We start from the raw sequence: 19,397 nt of genomic DNA, 5'->3' as shown, positions 1-19,397 counted from the left end.
AGCACTCAGATCTGTGGTATTAAAGCAATGGCAAGTGTTCTAGTTATATTGCTATGTAATATAATTTCTGTGTGTGAATTAATCCAAAATATTTACTATGGAGCTGAATATCTATTCATAATTATGAACAATGAGACAAACAGCCAATTTCAGAAAAAATAGTTGTTTGACAGTTCATAATAACTTTGTAAATGATTCAAAATATTGCTTCCACCACAACAACAAAAAAGTATCCAATAACTTTTTCTCTCCATACCGTCGCGGTCGGCCATACTGTCGAAGAAGAGCCATGCGGAGTCTTGGTGGCCGTACTTGACGAACGCTACGTAGTGACTGGTCTCGATGCAGAGCACAGCGAACAGCTCCATCCTCTGGCGAGGGAAGCTACCCTGCCGCCACACACCCTCCTGCAGTTCCTTGGGGACGGACAACTTGCCGTGGCGATGGGCCTTCCTCCTCGGGTGGAGGTGAACCTGAGGGAACACATACACGTATGACATATAACGGTTGGAGATAAGTATTTACCTATTTCTTGGGGATTTTTTCAGTATTTCTAAGCACTAGTTATAAAATCGGTCTAATAACAGTTCTCACAGATCGATGGCAACTACAGAGTAAAGAATAAACTGGAGAATGACAAGTTTCACAATTCATTAGTTTAAAAAAATCAATTACACGTATATTCACTGAGAGTTTGGCAAAAATATTCACAAATGTGCCTCAAAGTTCAAGGTAAATATTTTGTCTTAATCGATAAGTTATTTAAGCAATAAGGCACGAGAGGGTGTTGTATATGGCCTATATACCACGGCTAATGGCTGTTCTTATGCACAATGCAACGCGGAGTGGCTAGATACAGTCCATGGTATTTTGGTCATATATCACAAACCATGAGGTGCCTTATTGCTATTATAAACTGATTACCAACGTAATTAGAGCATCAAAAATAAATGTTTTGTCATACTCGTGGTATACGGTCTGATATACCACGGCTGTCAGCCAATCAGCATTCAGGGCTCAAACCACCCAGTATATAATACAACTTATTAACTCAGTCATTCCTTACATGAAACTCAGTCATTCCTTAGGACTTGTCTCCCCCAAGTGGATTTTACTGGAACTACACTGCTTTACAACTGCTGTAAGTCCCTGATGCGATCCCCTTCGTTTCTATGTTGGTGAAATGGCTCCCTCTGTCGGTTACCTGTGTATTGCACTTTTCACAGAACTGTTTTATCTTCCCGGCAGTGATGTCACCGTCCTCGTAGCACTCCCTGCATTCATACAGAGCCAGACCCCCGCAGATTCGACACTCCCTGGGAGCTGAGAGGGAAGCACAGGGTTGAGGGTTGACTATACACACCCACACACAACCATATGTCGATGGAGAACAGTAGATGTATGATATGGAAAACAGTTATCACATTCAATAATGATAATCCAACTACAACCATATTCAAATAAAATAACTTTTTACGCACTGTCTTCAAGTAAGTCTGTGATGTCTAACTCCAGTGAGGGGAAGATCTTGTTGAACATCTTGAAGTCCTTCCCAAAGCGAGGCATTTGGATGATAAGGCAGGAAGGAGCCTGAACAGAGATAAGACGCATGAAGTCACCAAATCAAATTTTATTGGTCACATATATGTAGCAGATGTTATTGCGGGTGTAGCAAAATGCTTGTGCGCTCCAACAGTGCGGTAGTATCTAACAAACAAAAGTAAAATCATGGAATTAAGAAATATCAGATCGAGCAATGTCGGAGTGGCATTGACTAAAATACAGTAGAATAGAATACAGTATTTACATATGAGATGAGTAAAGCAGTATGTAAACATTATTAAATTGACTAGTGTTCCATTATTGAAGTGGCCAGTGATTCAAAGTCTATGTACAGTATATAGGGCAGCAGCCTCTTTCAATTGTATTTATTTAACTCGGCAAGTCAGTTAAGAAATTCTTATTTACAATGACGGCCCACCCCGGTCAAACCCTAACGCGCTGGGCCAATTGTGCGCCGCCCTATGGGACTCCCAATCACGGACGGTTGTGATACAGCCTGGAATCGAACCAGGATCAAAGGGAAACTTCTAGCACTGAGATGCCTTAGACCACTGTGCCACTTAGGAGCCTCTAAGGTGCAGGGTTGAGTAACCAGGTGTAAGACTGATGGCCTTGAGATAGAAGTTGTTTTTCAGTCTCTCGGTCCCAGCATTGATGCACCTGTACGGACCTCGCCTTCCGGATGATAGCCGTGTGAACAGGTGGTTGATGTCCTTGATGATATTTTTGGTCTTCCTGTAATATCGGGTGTTGTAGGTGTCCTAGAGGGCAGGTAGTTTGCCCCCCTGTGAGAAGTTGGGCAGACCGCACCACCCTTTGGAGAGCCCTGTGGTTGAGGGCGGTGCAGTTGCAGTACCAGGCGATGATTTTGTGAGGATTTTAGGGTCCAAGCCAAATTTCTTCAGCCTCCTGAGGTTGAAGAGGAGCTGTTGCGCCTTCTTAACATGGTCTGTGGGAGGACCATTTCAGATCGTCGGTGATGTGTACGCCGAGGAACTTGAAGCTTTCCACCTTCTTCTCCCGACGATGTGGATAGGAGTGTGCGCCCTCTGCTGTTTCCTGAAGTCCACGATCAGCTCTTTTTTTTTTGTTGAGGTGAGGCTATTTTCCTGGCACCACTCTCTCAGGGCCCTCACCTCCTCCCTGTAAGCCGTCTCGTCATTGTTGGTAATCAGGCCTACTGTTGTGTGGTCTGAAAACTTGATGATTGAGTAGGAAGAGTAGGTGAACAGGGAGTAAAGGAAGGGGCTTAGCATGCACCCTTTGGGGCCTCTGTGTTGAGGATCAGCGAAGTGAAGGTGTTGTTTCCTACCTTCACCACCTGGGGCAGTACGTCAGGAAGTCCAGGACCCATTTGCACAGGGTGGGGTTCAGACCCAGGGCCCCGGGCGAAATGATGAGCTTGGATGGTACTATGGTTTTGAATGCTGAGCTATAGTCAATGAACAGCATTCTTACGTAGGTATTCTTCTTGTCCAGATGGGATAGGGCAGTGTGCAGTGTGATGGCGATTGCATTTTCTGTGGATCTATTGGGGCGGTAAGCAAATTGAAGTGGGTCCAGGGTGACAGGTAGGGTAGAGGTGATATGATCCTTAACTAACCTCTCGAAGCACTTCATGATGACAGGCATTTAGTTCAGTTACCTTTGCTTTCTTGTGTACATGAACAATGGTGGACATCTTCAAGCATGTGGGGACAGCAGACTGGGATAGGAAGAGATTGAATGTCCGTAAACACTCCAGCAAACTGGTCTGCGCATGCTCTGAGGACGCGGCTTGGGATGCCGTCTGGGCAGCCTTGCGAGGGTGAACACGCTTAAATGTCTTATTCATGTCGGCCACGAAGAACGAGAGCCCACAGTCCTTGGTAGCGGGCCACGTCGGTGGCACTGTGTTATCCTCAAAGCAGGCAAAGAAGGTGTTTAGTTTGTCCGGAAGCAAGACAGTGTAGTCTGTTATTATCTGTAGACCCTGCCACATACATCTCGTGTCTGAGCCGTTGAATTGCGACTCCACTGTCTCTGTACTGACATTTTGCCTGTTTGATTGCCTTATGGAGGGAATAACTACACTGTATGTATTCGGCCATATTCCAAGTCACTTTACCCTGGTGAAATGCGGTGGTTCGCGCTTTCATTTTTGCCCTGAGCTCATCTACTTGATTATCCAGAGACTGAACATTAGCGAGTAATATAAGCAGTGGATGGTGTGCACGCCTCCTGAGTCGGACTAGAATTCCACTCTGAATACCTCTTCTCCGCCGGCGGTGATTTGGAACAGGCTCTGGAATAAGTTAAATTGCCCTGGGGGGTACGAACAAAATATCCAATTCGGGAAAGTCGTATTCCTGACCATAATGCTGGCGAGTTACCACCGTTCTGGGATAATAACGTAATAAATAACAGACAAAAAAAAACAAAATACTGCAAAGTTGATTTGGAGCTAGGAGCAGAGCTGTCATATCTGTCAGCACCATCTTACCTTACTGAGGAACAGCTGTTATATAACAAACAAATCCTGAATATAAAGCACTTGATTGGTGACAGCAGAGAAAACATCCAACTTAAATTCCACAAAAGAGAACTGTGTGTTTTCTACAAGCTACTAATCCTGCCAATTTCCCATAGTAGCTCAGCCTTTCATTGATTAACTCAGCTAATCATTAGAATTGATAGTCAAGTTGACTCTCCCTTCATGCGCCTAGAATGAATTGCTTCTTGATTGCAATCAGCAAATGATTCACCCCTGAGCAACACAACCACTGACAGACAGTCAGCCGGCCAGAAAGACATACAGACAGACAGGTCACCTCAGCAAACTTGAGGTCACTGTTGATGAAGGACCACTCTAAGAGCTGCTGGCTGGTTGGCACGCCCACTTTGTCCTTCTTATCCATGAAGATCTGGTAGAAGTAGCAGTCCTGAACCTTCTGACCTGCCGACCTAGACACAAACAGGATATCATGTGTAATACATTAGAAATCATACTCATTTGAGCTCAGATTAGATGTATGTCTAAATATTCTTAAATGTGTATACTATTAGCAGAAATAGTTTAGATAAGCAATATCAAGAGGATATGTTTAGGAGTAGGTTTAATAGACTGACCTCAGCTTGAGTAAGGGGTCCACCCTCAATATGTGATGGAACAGAATATTGAGGAACTCCTCAGGATCTGTTAGGTGAACATTGAGTTTAACACTTCGAACAAGTTAATGATATGTATAACAAAACCCCAGCACTTTAATATTTTGATAAAGGCATTAGACACCTTTTTCTTCAGACGTGAACCCTGAGGCAGCTTCTACCTTCTCCAGTATCCTTCTGAGCTTCATCACTTTAGTGGCACACACATAGCCATGTCTACAAGACAAATAAAATAGACAAGACAAATCTCAGTTATGATAATTGGCTGGGTCTAGAAAACAAATTAAAGTGCTTATAGATGACATGTTAAGCATTGGTTTGCCACATGACATTACACTGAATGAATGTGTCTGAACAAAACACGATGAGTAGTTTCCTACTTACATGCGCAGGGGGTTGACTATCTCTGTGCGTAGCAGCTCCTGTGTCTCTCTGTAATACTCTACGTCAGTCTTGGACCTCGGCCTCAGCAGAACTGTGTCCAGGACTGAGCTGAAGGAAAACAGGCTAAAGAGGGGAAAGGAGGGAAAGAGGAAAAAAAACATGATGCCAAAAATATACATTTATTTTCCCTGTTGAGACTAAAAAGCTCTCATGTTTCACATTTTTGACTACACTGGGCCTTTAAGTACAGTGACATAGGAAAGAGGAGGTTAAGAACTCTATAATAATACACGCGAGGAAGAAGTGAAAACTCAGATCTCTTTTCTATGTCCTCACCAGAAGAGTGTGGAGTCCAGGTAGCAGGAGTTGTAGTGTCCCTGGATACCTTTCTTCTTGCCCACCATGATGTCTAGACCGTCATTCTCAGTGCGTGGAGGAGTGTTCTCATGCACCACCTCACTCAGATAACCCCCGAAAGCTGGACAGACACAAACAGAGAAGTTTAAGTTGACAATCCTGGGCCGGACTGCTTAGCTGGGTGGAAATGTCCCTGTATAGCCTTTACCCGTCTAATCTTAGGGAGTACCTAGGGGTCCATTTGTAATTCAGCGCAGGACTGACAGGTGACACCAGTGACTCACCGATAGAGTTGCATCTCTCGATGGGGTTGGAGGAGTGGTGTAGGGAGGGGAAACGGGAGTCCGGACGGCAGCATTTCAGCTTCACAAACAGGGCCTTCTTGGGCGCGCAGCTGAAGTAGCGGGTACCTTGAAAGGTGCCGTCTGTACAGCCAACACACTCTTCCTCCTGAGAGAGCAGAAGCAGACAAGGCCATCATGATGTTATGAGTGCAGTTACCTGTATGCTATTACACCAAACATATAGCTAGTAATGATACTGGATTTGGATGATTCTACCATTCAATAACCAAATGTTGGTTTCTCTGAAGTTTTCCTTAAATTCTTAGTTCACTTGTTGTGACAATGTTATTGGGAAAAACAAGACAAAACAGCCAGGTCTCAGAGGCGACAAAGAGACAATCCTTCCAGTCAGTGTAATGATCTCTCACCAGCTCCAGGCCAGCCAGTGGCTCTGGTAGTCCCGGGGGCAGGCCCACCCAGCGGATGACCCCACACAGGGGCGGGTTCTCCTTCACCTCCACCAGGGACCCCACCTCCAGACCAGGCACTCCCCCACCCCCGCGAGAGCTGGGAGGTGAGGGGGGCTGCGGAGAGGGAGGGGTAGGGGATGGGGGCTCTGGCATCTGCATCTGCTCTCCCATCACTGACTGCACGGAAAGGGAGAGGGGTCCATGGCTCATGCTGCCATTGGGCCCCGTCTTACGGCTCAGGCTGAAGGGCAGGGAATGGAACTTGTTGTCATTGGACAAGGAAGCAGAGGGCGGGGCCCTGGTAGGAGGTGTGGCTTCATTGAAGTCAGGGGGCGTGTCTGTGAGGGACTTGGCAGGGTCTTCCCCTACTGCAGAGGAAAACAACAATCAATTTTCACTGCAGCAGACATTACACTGACAGAGAGCATCAAGCATTGTGGACTCATCAGATATTAATTTGACTTTTTTGCCAACGTTGTGAATAGGGAGTGTGCAGGTGGGGTCACAGCTTCATATCAGCATTAGCAAACCAAATGTAACGTTGGCTTATAAACACTTTCACTATAAAGTGGATACACATTTTTACATTCACTGTAAACACAACCACAAAATGTACCTTGTGTGACAAGGACTTTATTTACCTCCCATGGGAGTTGAAAAATGTAAATATTTGTGTCACTGTGAGAATGTGTCGAGAAAATCTAAATGCCTCCACATGGAGACAGCCACAGAATAATCCAGAAGAGATGAGTCATAAGATCATCACGTCACCAATGGAAAATCATCACGTCACCAATGGAAAGTGCAATACACCATCAAATATGAATATGATGGACCTGAACATATGGGTAAGAAGGCAGTGATGAAAAACAAAACAGAGGTGATGAAACAGCTGGACAGGACTTCTCTCATTCCTGCGACATAGAGGAGTCATCTCCACTGGGTCTTCCTCACCCTAGAGTCCACTGATAGCTCCATAACTTTACACACAGGCTTTACATCACTCAATCATTTTCAATCCCTTGGTTTCACTTGTGTAATTATCCATTCATCACCACCACGGTGTAAGGAACATGATCTTTGACCCCATGTAAACTACCTACCTAAACTACCCCACACTATCGCCAATGAAACATATCCACATGACCTCACTTAAACCAAGTACTGAAGGCTTACAGGAAACTATCAAGAATAGAGTACAGTACTTTACCTAATTTAATTATTCTGAGGGAGAAAAAAAATGCAAGACATTATTAAAAGCCTTTTTGTGATTTGATAAAGACCATGCCACAACAATTACACCATGCAGTTGGACCGCACAGTTAATGGGAATGAGTAGATAGAGGACTCTCAGTGAAAGGTGTTGATCAGGGCCGGGACAATACCAGTATCACAATACTAGTTAGTATCGTGGCAAGGAAACAAAACACAAAGCGGATTTAACTTCTTAAGAAAAACAATAGTCATTATGTTGTCATCCAGTCACTTGTATTTATTTTCCATACAGCAGGTATTTTAAAAAGGACCAAAAGAGTTTGATCTGCTTCATGTTTTTATTTTTGCCATGGAAAAAAGATCTAGATACTGGTATCGTCACAGCCCTAGTCTTGATAGCAAGCTTTTTTAATCAAGTTAAAGATCAAACGCATTCTTTATTTGTTCACTGATTGGTAAATGAATACTGTAGAACAACCATGCATTAACAAGACCCTGCTATCAAGACAGATGGGAGTCTCACTACTGTATCTTGCTGGGGCTTTACCTTCATCAATGTACCATGTGCTTTTGGATTTGGCCTGGACTGGGTGGTCAACAGAGCTGCCATTTAAAGTATAATACAACTCTGACTTGCTTCTACTCCCACACTGAAGACCTAAGCCTGGAGATAACACAAGTCAACAGAGAAACAGAAAGCAGGTGTGTGTTTGCTGCAGTGGAGGCTGCTGGGGGGAGAACGCCTCATAATAGCGGCTGGAATGGAGTAAATGGAATAGTATCAAACCCATGAAAACCATGTTTTTCAATACCATTCCATTTGCTCCATTGCAGCCATTATTATGAGGCGTTCTTTAATGACAGCAGGATAGGTGGGGAGAAGAGGGAGAGAGAAAGGCATAGAGAGAGGGAACGGAGGCAGATCGTCAGCACACTGTGCAGGTCAGTAGCCATGCAAGGAACACAATGGTTCAGTAACTCTCACCACTCCAAACCATTCACATCAGCTCTGGAACCAAAAATGTTGATCATATTACTCCAGTGCTAGCCTCTCTACACTGGCTTCCTGTCAAAGCAAGGGCTGATTTCAAGGTTTTACTGCTAACCTACAAAGCATTACATGGGCTTGCTCCTACCTATCTCTCTGATTTGGTCCTGCCGTACATACCTACACGTACGCTACGGTCACAAGACGCAGGCCTCCTAATTGTCCCTAGAATTTCTAAGTAAACAGCTGGAGGCAGGGCTTTCTCCTATAGAGCTCCATTTTTATGGAACGGTCTGCCTACCCATGTCAGAGACGCAAACTCGGTCTCAACCTTTAAGTCTTTACTGAAGACTCATCTCTTCAGTGGGTCATATGATTGAGTGTAGTCTGGCCCAGGAGTGGGAAGGTGAACGGAAAGGCTCTGGAGCAACGAACCGCCCTTGCTGTCTCTGCCTGGCCGGTTCCCCTCTTTCCACTGGGATTCTCTGCCTCTAACCCTATCACAGGGGCTGAGTCACTGGCTTACTGGGGCTCTCTCATGCCGTCCCTGGAGGGGGTGCGTCACCTGAGTGGGTTGATTCACTGTTGTGGTCATCCTGTCTGGGTTGGAGCCCCCCCCCCTTGGGTTGTGCCGTGGCAGAGATCTTTGTGGGCTATACTCAGCCTTGTCTCAGGATGGTAGGTTGGTGGTTGAGGATATCCCTCTCGTGGTGTGGGGGCTGTGCTTTGGCAAAGTGGGTGGGGTTATATCCTTCCTGTTTGGCCCTGTCCGGGGGTGTCCTCGGATGGGGCCACAGTGTCTCCTGACCCCTCCTGTCTCAGCCTCCAGTATTTATGCTGCAGTAGTTTGTGTCAGGGGGCTAGGGTCAGTTTGTTATATCTGGAGTACTTCTCCTGTCCTATTCGGTGTCCTGTGTGAATCTAAGTGTGCGTTCTCAAATTCTCTCCTTCTTTCTTTCTTTCTCTCTCTCGGAGGACCTGAGCCCTAGGACCATGCCCCAGGACTACCTGACATGATGACTCCTTGCTGTCCCCAGTCCACCTGGCCATGCTGCTGCTGCTCCAGTTTCAACTGTTCTGCCTTACTATTATTTGACCATGCTGGTCATTTATGAACATTTCAACATCTTGGCCATGTTCTGTTATAATCTCCACCCGGCACAGCCAGGAGAGGACCGGCCACCCCACATATGCTCTCTCTAATTCTCTCTTTCTTTCTCTCTCTCGGAGGACCTGAGCCCTAGGACCGTGCCCCAGGATGACCTGACATGACTCCTTGCTGTCCCCAGTCCACCTGACTGTGCTGCTGCTCCAGTTTCAACTGTTCTGCCTTATTATTATTCGACCATGCTGGTCATTTATGAACATTTGAACATCTTGGCCATGTTCTGTTATAATCTCCACCAGGCACAGCCAGAAGAGGACTGGCCACCCCACATAGCCTGGTTCCTCTCTAGGTTTCTTCCTAGGTTTTGGCCTTTCTAGGGAGTTCTTCCTAGCCACTGTGCTTCTACACCTGCATTGCTTGCTGTTTAGTGTTTTAGGCAGGGTTTCTGTACAGCACTTTGAGATATCAGCTGATGTATGAAGGGCTATATAAATACATTTGATTTGATTTGGAATCCAAATGGACCATTCAAATGGAATCTGGCAAAACTTCAATTTTCCAAAATTGAGTCATCATGCCTCATTGATATGATTTCCCTCAACATTCCAGATATGATTTCCCTCACAACATTCCATTGACAGAAACCTCAACCAATATCACATTAGCACACTAACACCATGTTAAAGTGTTATAGTGTTAGCTAGTACATGCACTTGAAGCCAGCAGCAGTACCTTTGCTCTTTGGTTTGCTTTGGCCAGAGGAGGACTTGTCACTGCTGCTGCCTCTGGGGGTAAAACTGTGCTTCTGCAGCCTCTGGTCCTGCATGGAGTACTCTGCAAACAAAACAGTTCAGTATAACAACAGTGTGGAACAACACTGATATACCCATCCCCCTGTGCTAAAACCCTACAGTGCACAGCTCTGTGTCTTGTTGCTGGTGCTGGCAGAGATATAGATATATATATATAGAGAGAGATATACAGTGCCTTCGCGAAAGTATTCGGCCCCCTTGAACTTTGCGACCTTTTGCCACATTTCAGGCTTCAAACATAAAGATATAAAACTGTATTTTTTTGTGAAGAATAAACAACAAGTGGGACACAATCATGAAGTGGAACGACATTTATTGGATATTTCAAACTTTTTTAACAAATAAAAAACTGAAAAATTGGGCTTGCAAAATTGACTGAAACTGAGACTGAAATGTTTTCCCATTCCTCCTTGCAAAACAGCTTGAGCTCAGCGAGGTTGGATGGAGAGCATTTGTGAACAGCAGTTTTCAGTTCTTTCCACAGATGCTCGATTAGATTCAGGTCTGGACTTTGACTTGGCCATTCGAACACCTGGATATGTATATTTTTGAACCATTCCATTGTAGATTTCGCTTTATGTTTTGGATCATTGTCTTGTTGGAAGACAAATCTCCGTCCCAGTCTCAGGTCTTTCGCACACTCCATCAGGTTTTCTTCCAGAATGGTCCTGTATTTGGCTCCATCCATCTTCCCATCAATTTTAACCATCTTCCCTGTCCCTGCTGAAGAAAAGCAGGCCCAAACCATGATGCTGCCACCACCATGTTTGACAGTGGGGATGGCGTGTTCAGTGTGATGACCTGTGTTGCTTTTACGCCAAACATAACGTTTTGCATTGTTGCCAAAAAGTTCAATTTTGGTTTCATCTGACCAGAGCACCTTCTTCCACATGTTTGGTGTCTCCCAGGTGGCTTGTGGCAAACTTTAAACAACACTTTTTATATCTTTAAGAAATGGCTTTCTTCTTGCCACTCTTCCATAAAGGCCAGATTTGTGCAATATACGACTGATTGTTGTCCTATGGACAGAGTCTCCCACCTCAGATGTAGATCTCTGCAGTTCATCCAGAGTGATCATGGGCCTCTTGGCTGCATCTCTGATCAGTCTTCTCCTTGTATGAGCTGAAAGTTTAGAGGGACGGCCAGGTCTTGATAGATTTGCAGTGGTCTGATACTCCTTCCATTTCAATATTATCGCTTGCACAGTGCTCCTTGGGATGTTTAAAGCTTGGGAAATCTTTTTGTATCCAAATCCGGCTTTAAACTTCTTCACAACAGTATCTCGGACCTGCCTGGTGTGTTCCTTGTTCTTCATGATGCTCTCTGCGCTTTTAACAGACCTCTGAGACTATCACAGTGCAGGTGCATTTATACGGAGACTTGATTACACACAGGTGGATTGTATTTATCATCATTAGTCATTTAGGTCAACATTGGATCATTTAGAGATCCTCACTGAACTTCTGGAGAGAGTTTGCTGCACTGAAAGTAAAGGGGCTGAATAATTTTGCATGCCCAATTTTTCAGTTTTTGATTTGTTAAAAAAGTTTGAAATATCCAATAAATGTCGTTCCACTTCATGATTGTGTCCCACTTGTTGTTGATTCTTCACAAAAAAATATATTTTTATATCTTTATGTTTGAAGCCTGAAATGTGGCAAAAGGTCGCAAAGTTCAAGGGGGCCGAATACTTTCGCAAGGCACTGTATATATATATATATATATATATATATATATATATATATATATATATACACACACACACACACAGTGAGGGGGAAAAAGTATTTGATCCCCTGCTGATTTTGTACGTTTGCCCACTGACAAAGAAATTATCAGTCTATAACAACAAACAAAAATCCAGAAAAAACATGAAATATGTTATAAATTGATTTGCATTTTAATGAGGGAAATAAGTATTTGACCCCCTCTCAATCAGAAAGATTTCTGGCTCCCAGGTGTCTTGTAATGAGCTGAGATTAGGAGCACACTCTTAAAGGGAGTGCTCATAATCTCAGCTTGTTACCTGTATAAAAGACACCTGTCCACAGAAGCAATCAATCAGATTCAAAACTCTCCACTATGGCCAAGAGCAAATAGCTCTCCAAGGATGTCAGGGACAAGATTGTAGACCGACACAAGGCTGGAATGGGCTACAAGACCATCGCCAAGCAGCTTGGTGAGAAGGTGACAACAGTTGGTGCGATTATTCGCAAATGGAAGAAACACAAAAGAACTGTCAATCTCCCTCGGCCTGGGGCGCCATGCAAGGTCTCACCTCGTGGAGTTGCAATGATCATGAGGAATCAGCCCAGAACTACACGGGAGGATCTTGTCAATGATCTCAAGGCAGCTGGGATCATAGTCACCTAGAAAACAATTGGTAACACTACGCCGTGAAGGACTGAAATCCTGCAGCGCCTGCAAGGTCCCCTGCTTAAGAAAGCACATATACATGTATGATGTTTGCCAATGAACATCTGAATGATTCAGAGGGCAACTGGGTGAAAGTGTTGTGGTCAGATGAGACCAAAATGAAGCTCTTTGGCATCAGCTCAACTCGCCGTGTTTGAAGGAGGAGGAATGCTGCAAAGGACCCCAAGAACACTGTCCCCACCGTCAAATATGGAGGTGGAAACATTATGCTTTGGGGGTGTTTTTCTGCTAAGGGGACAGGACAACTTCACCGCATCAAATGGACGATGGACGGGGCCATGTACCGTCAAATCTTGGGTGAGAACCTCCTTCCCTCAGCCAGGGCATTGGAAATGGGTCGTGGATGGGTATTCCAGCATGACAATGACCCAAAACACACGGCCAAGGCAACAAAGGAGTGGCTCAAGAAGAAGCACATTAAGGTCCTGGAGTGTCCTAGCCAGTCTCCAGACCTTAATCCCATAGAAAATCTGTGGAGGGAGCTGAAGGTGCGAGTTGCCAAACGTCAGCCTTGAAACATTAATGATTTAGAGAAGATCTGCAAAGAGGAGTGGGACAAAATCCCTCCTGAGATGTGTGCAAACCTGGTGGCCAACTACAAGAAATGTCTGACCTCTGTGATTGCCAATAAGGGTTGTGCCACCAAGTACTAAGTCATGTTTTGCAGAGGGGTAAAATACTTATTTCCCTCATTAAAATGCAAATCAATTTATAACATTTTTGACATGCGTTTTTCTAGATGTTTTTGTTGCTATTCTGTCTCTCACTGTTCAAATAAACCTACCATTAAAATTATAGATTGATCATATCTTTGTCAGTGGGCAAACGTACAAAATCAGCAGGGGATCAAATACTTTTTTCCACTGTGTATATATATATATATATATATATATATATATATATATATATATATATATATATGTGGGGCAAAAAAGTATTTAGTCAGCCACCAATTGTGCAAGTTCTCGCTCTTAAAAAGATGAGAGTCCTGTCATTTTCATCATAGGTACACTTCAACTATGACAGACAAAATGAAAAGGAAAATAAAATCCAGAAAATCACATTGTAGGATTTTTTATGAATTTATTTGCAAATTATGGTGGAAAATATGTATTTGGTCAATAACAAAAGTTTCTCAAAACTTTTATATACCCTTTGTTGGCAATGACAGAGGTCAAATGTTTTCTGTAAGTCTTCACAAGGTTTTCACACACTGTTGCTGGTATTTTGTCCCATTCCTCCATGCAGATCTCCTCTAGAGCAGTGATGTTTTGGGGCTGTTGCTGGGCAACACAGACTTTCAACTCCCTCCAAAGATGTTCTATGGGGTTGAGATCTGGAGACTGGCTAGGCCACTCCAGGACCTTGAAATGCTTCTTACGAAGCCACTCCTTCGTTGCCCGGGCGGTGTGTTTGGGATCATTGTCATGCTGAAAGACCCAGCCACATTTCATCTGCAATGCCCTTGCTGGTGGAAGGAGGTTTTCACTCAAAATCTCACGATACATGGCCCCATTCATTCTTTCCTTTACACGGATCAGTCGTCCTGGTCCCTTTGCAGAAAAACAGCCTCAAAGAAAGATGTTTCCACCCCCATGCTTCACAGTAGGTATGGTGTTCTTTGGATGCAACTCAGCATTCTTTGTCCTCCAAACACGACGAGTTGAGTTTTAACAAAAAGTTATCATTCTCCCAATCTTCTTCTGGATCATCCAAATGCTCTCTAGCAAACTTCAGACGGGCCTGGACATGTACTGGCTTAAGCAGGGGGACACGTCTGGCACTGCAAGATTTGAGTCCCTGGCGGCGTAGTGTTACTGGTGGTAGGCTTTGTTACTTTGGTCCCAGCTCTCTGCAGGTCATTCACTAGGTCCCCCCGTGTGGTTCTGGGATTTTTGCTCACCGTTCTTGTCATCATTTTGACCCCACGGGGTGAGATCTTGCGTGGAACCCCAGATCGAGGGAGATTATCAGTGGTCTTGTATGTCTTCCATTTCCTAATAATTGCTCCCACCGTTGGTTTCTTCAAACCAAGCTGCTTACCTATTGCAGATTCAGTCTTCCCAGCCTGGTGCAGGTCTACAATTTTGTTTCTGGTGTCCTTTGACAGCTCTTTGGCCTTGGCCATAGTGGAGTTTGGAGTGTGACTATTTGAGGTTGTGGACAGGTGTCTTTTATACTGATAACAAGTTCAAACAGGTGCCATTAATACAGGTAACAAGTGGAGGACAGAGGAGCCTCTTAAAGAAGAAGTTACAGGTCTGTGAGAGCCAGAAATCTTGCTTGTTTGTAGGTGACCAAATACTTATTTTCCACCAAAATTTGCAAATAAATTCATAAGAAATCCTACAATGTGATTTTCTGGATTTTTTTTCTCATTTTGTCCGTCATAGTTGAAGTGTACCCATGATGAAAATTACAGGCCTCTCATCTTTTTAAGTGGGAGAACTTGCACAATTGGTGGCTGGCTAAATACTTTTTTGCCCCACTGTGTGTGTGTGTGTGTGTGTGTGTGTGTGTGTGTGTGTGTGTGTGTGTGTGTGTGTGTGTGTGTGTGTGTGTGTGTGTGTGTGTGTATATATATATATCCCCCATCATATCACCATTCCAAAGTATAGGCCTAATAATGATTGGTGGCTGTGGAGCCTGGTAAAGCAGTGGGAAGGGCTTTATAATTGTGCAAAATACCGATATTTACTCAGTTAATCACAAAGACTGATGCAAAGTGAAAAGCATACTTTCACTCAATACCATAGACTTTAAGTGCAAGTGAACATAATCAGTCTTAGGTTTCAGAGAGCAAAAAGCTTTTCAAAGAGAAAATGCATTAACGAAATATACGCCCCCTTCAACACACACACACGCTTAAAGTATGTCCAAGAAGACCAAGAACGTCAAAGCATCTGAAACATTGTTGGGGTTCAGAGTCAGACAACACATACAAACAAATCAATAAAACCAATGGCTAGAACAAGAGGCTGAGAGGAGCAGCATCTCACTTGACTTTCAAAAACAAGCAGAGCCATCAAACAAAAGAGCCTCTGTTGCTGCTGCTGTTACTGCTGCCAGTAAAACACTAACACACAACACTCCAGTGTTCACTCACACCCGCCACAAATACTACACTCATAACTGCCTGACTGACTATATGGCTAATAGGCAATACCTGAAGCTTCTTCGGTTATCATTTAGAGGATCCAAATAAGGGAGAGAATATAAAAAAATATATATATAGATTTGCACTTGATGAAATTGTAATAAATTGAAATAACTATATACATTTGATGTGAGGGAAAAAAGGAGAGAATAGACTACCGGACCACTGGACTCACCTGGCATTACGTCACAGATGGGGACTAGACGGGTGTGTTCCAGACTGGCGAAATTACACAGCAGCTTCCCATCGATAACACCATCCCAGTCCCCAATAGGATTGTCCTGGAAGAGCCGGAGACAGCAACCGATTACTGCTGCGGGCGTTCCTCATCTCCTAAAACCTGTACTTACAGTCCCAGTCTCAGCAGCAGTCCTGTCATCACTATGACAGCGCTTCTCTCTCCAGTCAACTACCCCCTCTACCCAGTAATGGTCCTGTCTGCTCTTCTCTCTCCAGTCAACTACCTCCTCTACCCAGTAATGGTCCTCTGTCTGCTCTTCTCTCTCCAGTCAACTACCTCCTCTACCCAGTAATGGTCCTCTGTCTGCTCTTCTCTCTCCAGTCAACTACCTCCTCTACCCAGTAATGGTCCTCTGTCTGCTCTTCTCTCTCCAGTCAACTACCTCCTCTACCGAGTAATGGTCTTCTGTCTGCACTTGAACTCCCCTCTTAATCTTCCCTCTCTACATTTCTCAAATGTACCTCCCCGCGTCTCAAAACAGAGAGGTGCTTATTCCAATCCCCAGGAAGCAGGGTCAAAGTTCTCCAGTACTGGTTGCTCCACTCCACCACACTAATCTATGTACTATTGGAAGGTTGGCCCCATTGTTGGCAAAAATTGATCCAAATAAACAAAAACGTTACACAAATATCACCTAACACTAAGCTGTTTTGTATATGGCGTGTCAGAGGGTTGTTGATGTTCTCTGTATGCTGGGCGAGGCTGAAGTAGAGTGGACTGAGCAGTGGACTCTCCTCTCCTTTCCTCGACTGCCTGGCCAACCCGCTGGCCCTGTGCCATGCTACTGGTCATACAGCCCAGTGCTGTAGCTGCGTCCCCAATGGCACCCTATTGCCTATTTAGTGCACTACATTTGGGCCCATTGGGCTCTAGTCAAAAGTAGTTCACTACATAGGGAATAGGGTGCCATTGGGGACGCATGCTGCAACTTTACCTCACTCCCCAGCTCCCCGCATGACTACTGCCCTTTGTGTGTGTCCCAGGCCAGAGTAGACTGAGTGGGCTCACTGCTGCTGCTACTACTAACAACCGGCAGTCAAATGCCTCTGTCATTATGCATGTTCCCTTTCCTTAACTGCTATGCCATCTGATTACATTGGCAACATCGACACCAGCAGCTGGCTAAATAAACATTATGAATCATCTTTGCTTTTCTGGATAGACAATCAAATCATACAAACAACATTACAGGGGTTACTTGAACTAGCCTTTTACCTAACTTGAGATGTCATTTACAAATTGTTAGCCATGTTCTATAAATACAGCATTATTATATATGTAGGGAGGACATTTTCCCTAGTGTTAACAGCAGAGGAGAAGGTAACCTCCACTCTGACAGTATTTACATTGCCAGTCTGCCATTCTACAGCAGACAGGAGCAGGTTGAAGAGGTCCCACTCAGAAAGGCCCCAGTATGGGACCAGCGTCTCAAGCCTTACCATGTCTACTCCCACATAGTACCCCAGGCTCTCGTTCCCAGGCAGCAGGTCACAGAAGATTATGGTTCCTCTCTCCGGCCCCTCTCTGGTCTGGACAAGGACCCTGGAGTTGATCTCCAGCTGATGGAAATCCATCTCCTCCTCCACCAGGGTGACGTGATCCACCTCTAGCTCTCCCAGCTCCTCTTCCTCGTCATCCCACAGCTCCAGCTTGTCCAGGGCCACGAACACTCCGCACTCATCCTCACAGCGGAACAGCTGTCGGCCCTGGTAGGAGCCCTCTGTGAAGCCCTGGCCTCTGCCCTCCTCCTAGGTAGAGGCATAGGTTACATACAGTATGTTAAACGTGGGATAACCTGTGAGTGCCAGTCGCATGTGGCTTACTCAGACACGCTAACCCTTCCCCTAATCCTTCACACAGTAATGCCAAATCCTTTCCCTGACCCATGACCTCTTCCCTAACCCTTACCATAACTGGAAAAACCTAGCACAGGGCTGAGCTGATACAAGAGGCATGAGCTGTCATTACAGTGAGGTGAGCTCAGCTACAGTAACCTGCCTATTCAGCATTCTGCAGGGGAGGGAACAGGGAAGTGAACATCATACATCTGGGATGATGAGGGTTTCAGATCGATACTGCGGAGGGCATAACAGCATACTCAAAATGTTTCATTGCAGAAAGTAGCCGGCAGGCGCCGAACTGAATAATCTTTGCTCTTACACAGGGATAATGGACAGTTAGAGGGTGTAGTTACATGATCCTATACACTGCACTTCTTCTTGAGTGCCATGTAGGGCTTTTCAGCATTGGCATCGTTCAATTTATGTTTGTATGATTAAGATAAGAAGTAAACATTGTTGTCTGTAAATGTGTGGTAAGTATTCTCAATCGTTATACAAGTCTGGCATTCAATCAAGACGCTGATCTGAAACCCAATAATGTGCTAAACCCTTTATAGTGAGCAAAGGGGCAGCCTCTCGTCCGGCTCCTTCACCCACTCACACAACATTGTGCTCCAATGAACAAGCCTTTGTAGCCCACTATTTTACTGCATCTTTACAGAACGTAGGCTACGGCATGAGAGAGAGTCCATTTACTAGCTTAACTGTTATGAAATCCTCAGGGAACATTTCACAAAGACCAAATTACAGACGATATCACACATAACTGAAGTTCCCTCTGGGACAAATACAGTTATTCTATATACGTTACGGAGGGGCAATTGCTTACAAAGCGCATTTTTAAAAAACAGTAAAGATAAGATTTCTCACCAGCAGCTCCACTCCAAACCAGACCCCGGAGAGAGCCCTGTCTGGGAGGAGAGATCCTTTAAATCGGACTACCCCGGGCAAAGGTTCATCCCCCGAACGCAGCTGCACGCGCACCTTGGAGCCACAGTCGATGTCTCTGGCCCGCTCCAGCCTGGGCTTGTTGCACAGCAGGGCATAGCGCTCCTCACAGTTGGTGATGGGGAACAGCAGCTCAGCTAGCTTCTCATCCAGCTCCAGGACATCCCTGATTTGGTTGCAAATCAAACACACAACAAAAAGATTTGAATCTAAGGAGAAAATCACCAGAAAATATGAAAGTTTCAAAAACATGTCAATATCATACACTATAGGTACAAGAGTATGTGGACACCCCTTCAAATTAGTGGGTGCAGCTATTACAGCTAAACCGGTTGCTGACAGGTGTATAAAATCAAGCACAGAGCCATATACTTCTCATAGACAAACATTGGCAGTAGAATGACCTTACTGAAGAGCTCAGTGACTTTCGATGTGGCACCGTCAAA

General features: G+C 44.7%; 1 protein-coding gene across 2 annotated transcripts in view; it reads right to left on the bottom strand.

Annotated features, from left to right (window-relative positions):
• Positions 1 to 19,397, bottom strand: part of LOC118375573 (ubiquitin carboxyl-terminal hydrolase CYLD) — a 34,501-nt gene that overhangs the window by 1,810 nt on the left and 13,294 nt on the right. Inside the window, exons 4-18 of one of the 2 annotated variants that reach the window (XM_052484723.1) lie at positions 18,874 to 19,117; positions 17,602 to 17,910; positions 16,097 to 16,202; positions 10,249 to 10,350; positions 7,968 to 8,084; positions 6,164 to 6,573; positions 5,736 to 5,901; positions 5,431 to 5,572; positions 5,095 to 5,217; positions 4,835 to 4,926; positions 4,672 to 4,738; positions 4,374 to 4,506; positions 1,482 to 1,590; positions 1,205 to 1,323; positions 257 to 473 (exon numbers count right to left, since the gene is read on the bottom strand). In XM_052484723.1, coding sequence (XP_052340683.1) covers positions 257 to 473; positions 1,205 to 1,323; positions 1,482 to 1,590; positions 4,374 to 4,506; positions 4,672 to 4,738; positions 4,835 to 4,926; positions 5,095 to 5,217; positions 5,431 to 5,572; positions 5,736 to 5,901; positions 6,164 to 6,573; positions 7,968 to 8,084; positions 10,249 to 10,350; positions 16,097 to 16,202; positions 17,602 to 17,910; positions 18,874 to 19,117 — 2,456 coding nt within the window. The remainder of the gene's footprint in view (positions 1 to 256; positions 474 to 1,204; positions 1,324 to 1,481; positions 1,591 to 4,373; positions 4,507 to 4,671; positions 4,739 to 4,834; positions 4,927 to 5,094; positions 5,218 to 5,430; positions 5,573 to 5,735; positions 5,902 to 6,163; positions 6,574 to 7,967; positions 8,085 to 10,248; positions 10,351 to 16,096; positions 16,203 to 17,601; positions 17,911 to 18,873; positions 19,118 to 19,397) is intronic. The other variant, XM_052484731.1, reaches the window with a different exon arrangement.

This window comes from Oncorhynchus keta, chromosome 2 (assembly GCF_023373465.1).
Source record: "Oncorhynchus keta strain PuntledgeMale-10-30-2019 chromosome 2, Oket_V2, whole genome shotgun sequence".
NCBI lineage: Eukaryota > Metazoa > Chordata > Actinopteri > Salmoniformes > Salmonidae > Oncorhynchus > Oncorhynchus keta.
This window is presented reverse-complemented; position numbering and strand designations above follow the sequence as displayed.